Consider the following 12,614-nt stretch of genomic DNA (forward strand, 5'->3'; position numbering starts at 1 on the left):
AAACAGACTGCTGTTATATGCACAATGATAAATAAATATGAAGAGAATTTTTCTCTAAATCACTGTAGAGCACCTTTTTAAATGCCAAAGGGCATATGACAATGTAATGTTGTTTACTATAAATAAGATTACAGAAAAAAGAAATTTGCAGTTGAACCCAAAAGAAAGGTAATATGAGCACAATTTGTTGATTGACCAGCTCAGTTGAGTGCACTAGCAAATTATGATAGATGCAAAGACATCAACCTACAATCACTTCAAACTTGCTACAACTTTAAGTACATAGGAGCCCCTTTTCTGATAGACTACCTCAGAACATGTGACTAACAAATTGCTAAAGATGCAAAAAATTTTCCTATACTGTAAAATAGTGACTACTTCTAAATGTCTGCAAGTGTACAAAGTTGTAGCCATGCCATTTCAATTAAAGTACAAACTGTTACACAAAACAAAACCAGTCCCATGTTTTTATTGAATCAATGAACTATCTTTGCTACTAATATTTTCAAATCAAAACTTAACTCACTGGCCTAAGGTTCTATGTCAGATTAAAAAGCACATCTGAAATCTTATCAGCTGCTATCGAAACAGTTTTCTGCACAACCACCAAAGATGTGATTGCCCTGCCCTGAATAACCTAGTTGTTTGCTCTGGAATGATTACCAACTTCTCTACCTTCTTCAATAGGGCCAGATGATCTGACAGGTACGACCCAAGTATGGCATGCTTGCATCATGTCACATCTAATCTTGTTGGAGATTTTACACGTGTATAAAACTGCAGAGTGTATATGTTAGTTAATGAAACTCGTCTAGTTTCAAACTGATCTCTTACTGGTAGTCCACAATTTTCATTATAGTAGATTTCGCATTTTGATCCTCTTTATATACACGTTTTTGGTATGCTTCTTGCCCAGTTACGTTATAATATCACATTACTCAATTGTAATGGCCAAATAAACCCTTGATTGCATGATTTTACCATTCAGCACAAAACCACATATTTCTTCAAAAAATAAAATACATAAATATCTAGAATATTAAACATATTATCACTGAAAACCATTGAACAAAATGTTATTGGCAATACTGGGCCTCTGATGCAAGAGCTTTCACATAGACACCTCAATGCATTGCAATGCATTGATCTCTACTATATATGATGGAATAATGATTGGATGGAATTCATGCAAGTAAATGCTAAGGAAGAAAATGAAAAGTGTAAAAGTAGAATTTGATTGAACAAAACATGAGATGGGTCAGGATAGATAAACAGGCTATAGTGTATTTGAATCACGAGAACGTGAAAAATTAATTACGACTTCCAAATCAGGCAAAACAAATTCTGAGGAAATAATATATGGAATTGAATGAAAAGCATCAAGTTGACACCTCAAGTGTTGATTCATGAGAATGAAAAGAAACTAATTCCAACTTCTAGTCAAAAAGATCGTGTAGAAAGAGACACCAAAAATCATGTAGAAAGATCAGGAAAGACAAATTTGCTTGAGCAAAATATGTAAAATGGAACCAGCTGGAGCAAACATGACATTAACTATGCATACTGAATATTAACATCTCCAACATATCCATGCTCATGCATTCACCTAAACCGTCCTGAAGTATAGGATCCCAGAGTGCTGATGTTATTGCCTACTGTTATTCTGTGCAGCCTGCCTCAAATTCTAGCTGAGCTTGTTTCTTTCTAAAATATTTGAATTTATCTAACACCAACAGACTCCATAAGGTTCTCATATTCTGCATCTGTTTCCTGTCTGTCATGTGTATCGTCTGTCTTTGGAGGTAAGCTTGAATTCTGATTATGTTGCAGCTGTTCAGAAGGTATTGACGTGGGAGAAAATGGATCATAGCTTTGACTACTACTACCTTCTTTTGAGATCGCTAGTGTATTGCTACTCCCTCCATAGCCAAAGTCATGCATCCCAGAGAAAGACACTGCCTTGGCCTGATTTTGACCAGGAATGATTGACTGCATTTGCGGGTTGGATGGAAGTTGTATCTGAGGACTGGCTGACATATGGTTATGTTGAGCATTGCTTGTTGGTCGTGTTGAAGACATGTTGTGCAACAATGCCGGGCTGTTCTGCTGCTGCATGAAATTAGGTCCTGTAACCTGTTTAGAGTCTTCGCCAGGCAATCCAGCTGTTGAAGTGCCCATCATCACATTTGATTGGCTGGTCGGCAAGGGTCCCCCAGGTGAAATAGATGCATTAGAATGAGCTGGGTGTTGGAAAGCCTGTGATGCTGGTGCTTGGATTTGAACATTAGGATGAGATGGGTGTTGGTAAGCCTGTGATACTTGCACTTCTTGGGTTTTAACATTAGGAGCACTGGGCAGTGGAGGGAAAGGAAGTAAATTACCAGTGCCAGGCTGCGGTCTTGGCTGATGGAGAGGCGGAGGAATCGTCTGTGATGGTGAAGAACTAAATGGATTAATAACTGGTGAGCTCAACACACCAGGCGGGGGTCTCTGGGGCAGTGGCTGTGAAGAAACTAAGAAAGGACCAGGTGGTGAAATGGCAGTGGTTGTCTGGGACCCTGACACATGAGATGGAATTGAAAACATGGATTGAGAGGAAAAGCCACGAGGTGGAGATGGTATGGAGACTGCAGGCCTGAATGATGGTGCTTGAGGTGGAAGGGGAGGCATTGGTGGTGCTGGTGGAGGAACTGAAATAGATGCAGGTGGAGGCGGTATATTTACTTTTATAGGTCCAGACAGAGGATGAGGAAGGTTTGGAACAGCTGGCTGAAATCCTGGTCTGGTAACAGTCTTAGCATTTTGTGGGCGTACATCGGGAGGCAAAGGCGGCTGAGAAACTTGGGACCATGCTGGTTGAGGAGGTGGAGGGGCCTGAGATCTTAGAGGCTGGAAAGTGAAATCCCCTGAACTCAAATGTTGTGGCTGCCAACTATTAGGAGCTACAGATGATGGCACACTGGGTCCTTGAGAAGTGATGTTTGCTGTAGTAGCAGATGCTGGTGGTGGAATAGGCCTGCTTACAGCACCTGACTGCATTACAGCCACTGGTGGTCCTGGTGTATTTGCTATCGGGCTAGGAATTGTTCCCGATGGATTAGATGATGCAGGAGTAGAAATAGGTGAAATAACAGATGGCCTTGCAACAGGAGATAACCCTACAGAAGAACTTTGAGAGATGAAAGCCGCTCTTGGATGTTGTACATTGAGAACATTACCTGTCAAAGGCATTGCTGGGCGTGGAAATGAGGGCGGACCTGCAAGAGGTGGTGCTGTTTGAGGTGGTGCTGGAGATAATCGAGGAGGAGGTGGCATTGGTGCACCAACTGGGGGTGGGACTGCAACTTGCACAGAATGAGGTACTGCCAAAGGCACTGGTGAAGCAACTGGGGGTTGGACAATAGAATGTACTCCTTGGAGTGCTGCTGATGACAATCCAGGAGAGGGCAATACAGGAGATGCAACTGGGGGTGGGACTGCAGCATGTGCTCCTTGGGGCGCTGTTGATGGCAATCCTGGAGATGGCAATACAGGAGATGCAGCTGGGGGTGGGACTGCAGTATGTGCTCCTTGGGGCGCTGTTGATGACAATACTGGAGACGGCAATACAGGAGATGCAATTGGAGGTGGTACTACAGCACGTGCTCCTTGGGGTGGTGATGAGGACCATCGAGGCAAAGGCACTTGTATAGATGGCCCTACATGACTTACAGGAGTGGGTGGTCTTGAGGATTGCAATTCCTGATGATAAGCCCCACCAGGGAGCTGTGAAGCTGCCATCTGGGATGGTACTGCAGAAGGAAAGCCAGATGGAAATGGTGACTGCAGTGGTGCACGTGCCAATTCTCCACTGTGAGGTGCCGGAGGGCCATATCCTCCACCATGTGATATGTTTGGTGAAGGTGGTAATGGAGGCACATTTGAACCAGTATGATGTGCAGGATTTGCAGGTAGAGACACCCTGGGCCGTGCAGGTTGAGATACCCCACCCATCATATGTTGTGGACCTGGACCTGGACCTGGACCTGGACCAGTTGCATAATTCATTACAGCCGACTGATTTTGTGATGCCATTTCTGGCCCAAAAGGCCGTTGTTGAGAATAGAAAGGTGGTTGGTATCTGTTAACTGGGCCAACCATTGGGTTCCTTGGATTTGGAGACATAGCATGTGGATTGAAACCCAGTGCAGGAGGTCTTCCTCTAAAATAAGGAAATGGATGGAATGAATTCAAAGCCGGTGGAGGAAAGCGAGGAAAGTTAAAGCCAGTGCTCGCATTATTTATGGCATATGAAGAACCTGGTGCACCAGGAAAGCCATGTTGGGCTTGTATTGCACTATTGTTTGCACCCATTGAATGCCAATGACCAGGGCGGGCCTGGAAATTAATGCCAGATGCTTCTGTGCCAAATGCAGACGATGGCCATCCTAGATGCTGCCCAGGAGAAGGGATCATTGCTGGTTGTGTCTGCCTTTGGCCTAAGTCAGAATTAAGCATTGAGTAACCTGTGTCTGCTGCTTGTGCAGCTTGATCAAGAACTTTTGAGGTATCTCCAAACAACAAATTTGTATTTGCAGCACCGGTTGTAATATTTCCCTACAAACAAAGTCAGATGTCAATTACTTTAATTCTGAAATGCAGTACTCGTGGAAATGAAAATAACCCATAGTCTACCCAGCTTTCAAATTTGCCCAGAAAATTATACAAATTCCAGCAAGATTTCGATAAAATCCACCAGGATTTTTTGTAAATTCAGGTTACAGCTGTCAAACTTCAAGATTTTGGGTGCCCCAGGGGATTTTGATGGTGCTGAATCCATTTCCACCATTAAAAACTCGATTCAAGCACTCCTACTGCGAGATTTTTTGAAAAAGAAAATACCAGATTCCGGCCATTTTTGGCCGGACGGGCAAATTTGAAGGCTGGGTAGATGATGCCGAAAATAACAACCTTCCAATTCACAATATAACAGCTCAAGCTTTAGACCAGTTTCAAGATTATTCAGAACAAACACATTTACCATTATAATAAGAGATAAAATTGCTGAAGTACAATTCCAGACTAAAGAGTTTCTATCCAGAACATCTAAGGAACTAGTCTTCCTGAACTAGCAGGGTTTTTATACTGAAACTTACATCAACTGGAGTCATTAGCAAATCAAGCAGTGCAATAGCTGCATCTATTTTTTCATATGTATCAGCAGAAATATGCACATGTAAGTCTTCATTTACAGTCCCAACTTTCTGTTCATCCAGATCCACAGTTTGTATCTGTTAATCACAAATAATAAAAATTGACATTATGCACTGTCAACCACTTCCAATAACTTCATAATTCCTTCAAGGAAAAACCTATCCATCGAATCGACACTACCAAGAAAATCCATAAGCAATGCTAGCTCAATTTCACACACTAAAAAATATTAAGTCCATATGCCAGTAAGCCTATTATGCTAAAATAACCAATCAATGATCACTGATGGTTACACTAGAATGAGGGTGATTTTCACAAGGAGCACAGAAAATGTAGTCTCTGAGATCCTACTAGCCCATCTAGTTGGATCAAACAGGCAGGCTACTGTGGACATTTTGCTGACATGCATATCAGTAGAAACATCCTATACGCTATAGACAGTACTCATATTAAACAGACAAACTACCAGAAACATTTGCAAAATTTCTGGGTAAAAAAGCATGCAAATTTTTTAATTTGGGTTCAAAAAAATGCACACAGTTTTACTCGGAAATCTTGCAAATATGTTGATAAACTGCAAAAATCCACATTTTATTATACTGAACATACCATTAAAGGTCAACATAATACCGTGTTCATTCCTAGTGAAAAACACATGGCTGAGTTATATGTCATGAAATTTAAGAGAAAAATCTCCTTAACTAATCCAAAGTCATGCCAATGAGTAATCACTTATTTTATCCAGCTCACTTGGATATAAGCCTCCATTGTCACATTCCTCAGTTGCAGAGGTTTGCAATTTTTCCAAATACTGTTGGCCTCGAAAATTTCAAGAAAAACTTTCAACCCAGAAAAGCATAAAAGCAGTGTACAAAAATATTTTGATTTGAATGAACACATTACCTTTGCTTCCTTAGCATCTCCCATTCCACCCTTGATTGTAATTTTCGTCCCAGTTTCCTGATAAACAAAAGAAGTTATTTTATAAAGGATATTTAAAATACAGGTGACTACATCACCCTGTAAAATATTGATGGCACACTGGTCATAGCTTTAATTAAATTGAAGTTATGCAGATACAAGACACATATATACACCATATAGAATAAACAACAAAACTTACTTCCTCCAAACGTTTTTGAGTATTTCCTTCTGGCCCTAGAATCAAGCCAACGAAATTGTAACCAGGATACTCCACCTGCACAGATATCAAGGTATCAATATAGGAATATATAACATATTAAAAACCACCCACTCACACCAAAAAACATTAAAGAAATTTTAACAAAAGCAAAATACAAGTGTCTTATATATTGCTCCAGATTTTTTGAAACAATGTTAAATTTGGCAACTAGGGCCAAACTCCATGTGGGTCATCTTATTTATGGCAGCTGATATTTTTCCTTGATTCCTCTCATTAAGAGGTGTAGGATTGATCTAAAGATCATCCGATTCCGACAAGTATTTATGGAGATATGAATTTATTTCTAATTACTTGACAAATTGTCAAGGTTGGCCAGCCGCTAAGTGTGTGGCACACATGCCCAGCATTTCATATAAATAGAAGAGAGGTTAAGCCATTATAGCATCTCATCTCATCTTGTCTTCTTCTCTCTCACTCTCCTTTCTTGTTTGGGTTAACAAAGGAGCAGCTAACGTAAGAGAAGAAGGATGCAGCTAGAAGGCAAGGAGGAGGGCGCAGCAAGGAGGAGGACGCAGGTCTGTTCTGTGTTGACCTAGGGTGCAGCAAGCAAAGGAGGACTGCGTTGACCAGTGAAGGAGCCTCTTTGACTGCGGCCTAGTGTGGGGAGTCTCCCTCAAGCAAGCCGCAATCTGATCTGCTGTTTGTGGAGCTGATTTGACCCACAAAGTGACCAGCGCTGACTGGTTAGGGCTGACCGCAGGGCTGCCTAGACATTGACCAGTTTTGACCATATTCTTTGGGCTGTTTCGGGCTGTCCTTCATTGTTGTTGAAGGCTGAGTTGACTAAGGTTGACTCTAGGCTATTTGTGAATCATCTGATCCACTTTACGAGTGTGGTTTAGGGCATCTTTTACTGCTGTCATAAAACTTACAGATCTGTACTATTGTACTATTTCTCTCTGTGCTGAACTATTGAAGATTAAAGAAAAATTGATCAAATGGTTTCCCCGCATTGGGATTTGTCCTTGGCTAGCCACCACATCTGGTGTCTCTTGTCTTCGCTTGTTCTCTGTCGATCTATTAATGTTCTATCTGCACTTTACTTTATGTTTAAGTGGTTGCTAAACAGTGGCTAATAAGAAGAATTGAAATAAACTGCTCTAAGCATAGAACATACCATAAATTAACATGGTATTAGAGCTGAGGTGAAGACAAAGCCCAAGCAAGAGCAAGAGCAATCACCGAAGGTTGTTGAAGCAATCTCAAAGACTTCATGGGTTCCTCATCACACTTCCCAGCAGAAGACAAGCTCCGTGAGAAGTCTGACTATCACGGATGGAAGATGTCTCTCGATCTGACATTAAATGAGGAGGAAGTGTTGGACCATGTGAGAGGCAAAATTGTTGAGCCTCCATCAAATGCATCTGCTGCTGCAAGGAACAAGTGGACCAGGGGAGAAGTCAAAGCAAAGAAGATCATCCAAGACTCTATCGACAAGCGCCTGATGGCCTATGTTTCTGAGCTGACCACCTCCAAGGAAATCTACGATAGACTGGTGAGTTTATTTAAAGTTAATGATGCAAATCAAGTTTTGTTCCTTAGAAATAAGCTAAAGGAAAATTAAAAGGGCAAAGATGAGAGTATGCAAGCATATTTCTTAAGGATCAACGAGATCAAGAATGATCTCCTATCAATTGGGGAAGTAGTTCCTGACAGGGAAATGACTATCACAACTCTCGAAGGGCTCCCATCTGAATGGTATATATTCAGAACCACTCTTCTCAACAATAATGTAATTCCTGGATTTGAGGAATTCATGGCGAGATGCATTCAAGAAGAAACAAGGATGGAAGAGCACGAAATGCCTGCACTTAGAGGCAATCCCTCTGCTTTCTCCTCTCATGCTAAATATTCCGAGGCTAAATCCAAAGGAAAGGCCGGACCGAAGGGTGGAAGAAAAGGACGATGTTACAATTGCAACAAAATGGGCCACTATGCGAGGGAGTGCCCTAGTAAAAGGGACTCACATCATGACGATGATCAAAATCACTCCCGTGGCAATCGAAGGGAAATTGGCTTATTGATAATGGTGCCTCAAGGCACTTCGTTGGTTACAAGGAAGCTCTCTCTAATCTGATAGAGAAGGAGACCAACCTGGAAATTGTTCTTGGGGACAACTCCAAATATCCCGTGAAAGGCGTAGGGAATGTCACTCTTCAATTGAATCAAGGTAATACAATTCATTTGCAAGAAGTCCTATATGTTCCTGATCTCAAAAAGAACCTGGCGTCCATTTCGGCAATGGAAGACAAAGGCTACAAGGTGGCCTTCATCGACGACAAGGTACATGTATGGAAAAGGAATTTTAAATATGCTTTCACTCTTCGGTTTAGAGTTGATTCATTATATCAAGTCGAAGGAAGTCTGTTGGGTGTCATGTCTTATGACACATCTCTTCAGTTCGAACTATGGCATCGAAGGTTTGCTCACCTTCATTATAAAGCTCTACCCGATGTGAGACAAATGGTGACAGGGATGCCCGAGTTCAAAGTAGAGCAAGAAGGTGTATGTCCAGGATGTGCCGAAGGAAAGCTCAAAAGGGGACCATTCCCCTCAAGCCATAGCAAGACCTCTGATATATTGCAGTTGGTTCACTCAGACATATCTGGTATGATGCTTGTGAACTCCTTGGGATGATATTTATATTACCTCACTTTACTGATGATTATTCTCGCAAGACTTGGATATACTTCTTGAAAAAGAAGGATGAAGTGTTCTCCTAGTTTCGTCACTTCAAAGCCTTGATCAAGTATCAAACTGAAAAGAAGATCAAGATCTTAAGGATTGATAATGGGACTAAGTATGAATCCAATGAATTCCATGACTTTTGCAAAGAGGGAGACTACAACACCATATACTCCTGAGCAGAATGGTGTGGCGGAAAGGAAGAATCGTACAATTGTGGAAGATGTCCATGCTATGCTCCATGATCAAAGGCTTATGAAGTTTCTATGGGCCAAAGTTGCGAATACCGCCGTATATGTTCAAAACCAATGCCCTCATCAAGCATTGGGTTCCAAGACTCCCGAAGAGATGTTCACTAGTAAGAAACCTGACGTATCTCATTTTAGAATTTTTGGAAGCCCCGTATATTTTCATGTGCCGAAAGAGAAAAGGAATAAATTGGGTGCATTTGGAAAGAAAGGAATCTTTGTGGGCTATAGCGAAAATACTAAGGGCTATAGAATCTATGTGGTTGGTCAAAAGGAAGTCGAGATTAGCCATGATGTCACCTTTGAAGAAGATATGGCTCTTAGCAAAGTTGACAATCTTCCTACTCTAAGTGAATCTAAAGAAGTCGACACCAAGAAACCGGAGGAAAAGGAAGATAGGACGATGCCCGATGTGGAAGAACCTATGGATCCTATGGATCCCCCTCCGCAAGAGCCTTCCTCTTCTAGGAAGAGGCCTTCACAGCTTAGGGGGACACTTGATGATGCCGAAAGACACATTGCACCTAGAGGGATTTTCCGAAAAAGTAAGAAGCCGGCCAGGTATCAGGGATACTTGACCATCATGAGCATGATCATTCAAAATGAGCCTTCGTCGTTTGCAGAAGTTGTCAAGCATCAAGTATGGAAGGATGTTATGACTGAGAAATATGAGTCCATCATGAAGAACGGTCCGGGATGTGGTCCCCAAACTCCAGGGCAAAGCAATTGTCACTTCGAAATGGCTTTACATGATAAAGCATGGAGCTAATGGAAGTGTTGAAAAGTATAAGGCTTGTTTTGTCGCTCGTGGCTTCTCTCAGAAGGAAGGCATAGACAATGATGAGATATTCGCACCTATTGCCCGATACACCACCATCCGCTCAATCATAGCCTTTGTTGCTTCGCAAGGATGGAACCTACATCAGATGGATGTCAAGACTGCATTCTTGCATGGTTCGATAAAAGAGGAAGTCTATGTGGAACAACCCGAATGATTTGAGATTCATGATCGAGAATCTCACATGTGCAGGTTGAATAAAGCCCTCTATGGGCTGAAGCAAGCACCCCGAGCGTGGTATGAGAGGATCAATAGCTACTTGATGAAGTTGGGATTCACTAGGAGTGAAGCCGATCCTAACCTTTACTTTAAGGTTGAAGATGAAAAACCTCTCATACTTGTTGTACGTTGACGACCTCTTTCTAACAAGTGCAGACCCTCTCATTCACAAATGTAAGGAGGAGTTGGTTTCTGAGTTTGAGATGAAGGACCTGGGACTGATGCACTATTTCCTACGACTGGAAGTCTGGCAGAAGCCAAGGGAGATTTTCCTATCTCAAGGAAAATATGTGGTGAAGATATTGAAGAGATTCGATATGGTGCACTGCAAGCCCGTGACTACCCCAATGGAGCTTGACTTCAAGAAGTTAAGCGGTAGTGCTGTCGGACCTGCTTTACAAAATGCTACCGAGTATCATCAACTCATCGAAGCATTGATGTTCTTGGTGAACTACTGTCCGGATATATGTTTGCAGTCAACACGTTGAGTCAACAAATGGTTGAGCCTCACCACACACATTGGATTAGTGCCAAGAATCTGTTGAGATACCTTCGTGGCACAATCACTCATGGGTTGAGATACACTGCTGGAGATGTGAGACTACATGGATATACCGATGCTGATTGGGCAGGCAGTGTGGTGGATTGAAAGAGCACTTCCGAGTGCTGCTTCTCTTTGGGATCTGCCTCGATATCCTAGATGAGCAGGAAGCAAAAGTCGGTGGCTTTGAGCACCGCTGAGGCAGAGTACATTGCTGCAAGTATGGCCTCTTGTGAGGCAGTCTGGTTGTGGAAGCTCTTCAGTGCGCTGTTTGGATTTACATTGGATACTACTGTCATCCTGTGTGACAACCAGAGTGGGATTCGTTTATCACAAAATCCTATATTTCATGATCGCTACAAGCATATCGATACAAATGAGCAAGTCGCCGACATTTTGACAAAGCCCCTAGGAAAGGTCAATTCTTGACTTTCCAAGAACGACTTGGTGTCGTTAAGAGACCCTCTTATGAGGGTCGTGTATGATGCATACATTGAGCTCTGGGAGCTCCAGGGGGACGCGGGGTACTTCTTGGAGCGACATACAACCACAGGGCGACTCCCCCTCCCCTAGTGGTGCGCTATGTATAGGGTGAAAGGTTCAACCTTCCCCTGTGATACCCCGTGGTGACTTTGGGACAGGATGATTAGTTCTCCTGTCGAGGCATCCTACCCATGCAGTCTGGGACTCATGGGAAGTACCTCTCATCTGATCAATTAGGGAAATGGGGTTAGGGACCATTAGTAGTACTATCAATGCATGCATCGTTGTATCTACCGTACTCCCTATGCTAGGATGACCTCCATTGATCTGGGATCAATGATACTGATCTGGGATCAGTGAGAATGTATGACACACTCTGACACTGACTTCGGTTCAGTGGAGGATGGTATGATACATCCTCGATCATTTCTTCTTCTTCATAGTTCAGTAGAGCAGAGACGACCAGTGCAGGGCAGTGCATTTGACAGCAAAGATAGTACTGACGGTTAGATGAATAAGCAGATGGAGTTATCCCTAGTTGAGAAGGAGTGTTAAATTTGGCAACTAGGGCCAAACTCCATGTGGGTCATCTTATTTATGGCAGCTGATATTTTTCCTTGATTCCTCTTATCGAGAGGTGTAGGTCGGCCAGTAGCTAAGTGTGTAGCACACATGCCTAGCGTTTCATATAAATAAAAGAGAGGTTGAGTCATTATAGCATCTCATCTCATCTTGTCTTCTTCTCTCTCACTCTCCTTTCTTGTTTGGGTTAACAAAGGAGCAACTAACGTAGGAGAAGAAGGACGCAGCTAGAAGGCAAGGAGGAGGATGCAGCAAGGAGAAGGATGTAGCAAGGAGGAGGACGCAGATCTGTTCTGTGTTGACCTAGGGTGCAGTAAGCAAAGGAGGACTGCGTTGACTAGCAAAGGAGCCTCTTTGATTGCGGCCTAGTGTGGGGAGTCTCCCTCAAGCAAGCCGCAATCTGATCTGCTCTTTGTAGAGCTGATTTGACCCACGAAGTAACCAGCGCTGACTGGTTAGGGTTGACCATAGTGCTGCCTAGACATTGACCAGTTTTGACCATATTCTTTGGGTTGTTTCGGGTTGTCCTTCATTGTTGTTGAAGGCTGAGTTGACTAAGGTTGACTCTAGGCTATTTGTGAATCATTTGATCCACTTTACAAGTGTTGGTTAGGGCATCTT

The 12,614-nt window shown here is 42.5% G+C and overlaps 1 protein-coding gene across 1 annotated transcript in view; it reads right to left on the reverse strand.

The window, feature by feature from the left end:
• Positions 1-1,015: 1,015 nt before the first annotated feature.
• The window catches only part of LOC149252790 (uncharacterized), a 38,031-nt gene continuing 26,432 nt past the window's right edge, over positions 1,016-12,614 (reverse strand). The window contains exons 6-9 of the mRNA XM_089459808.1: positions 6,317-6,391; positions 6,097-6,153; positions 5,136-5,270; positions 1,016-4,596 (exon numbers count right to left, since the gene is read on the reverse strand). Coding sequence (XP_089315934.1) covers positions 1,720-4,596; positions 5,136-5,270; positions 6,097-6,153; positions 6,317-6,391 — 3,144 coding nt within the window. The 3' untranslated portion in view covers positions 1,016-1,719. The remainder of the gene's footprint in view (positions 4,597-5,135; positions 5,271-6,096; positions 6,154-6,316; positions 6,392-12,614) is intronic.

This window comes from Pinus tabuliformis, chromosome 7 (genome assembly GCF_031772625.1).
Source record: "Pinus tabuliformis cultivar Carrire ecotype Pingquan chromosome 7, CPIR1, whole genome shotgun sequence".
Lineage (NCBI taxonomy): Eukaryota > Viridiplantae > Streptophyta > Pinopsida > Pinales > Pinaceae > Pinus > Pinus tabuliformis.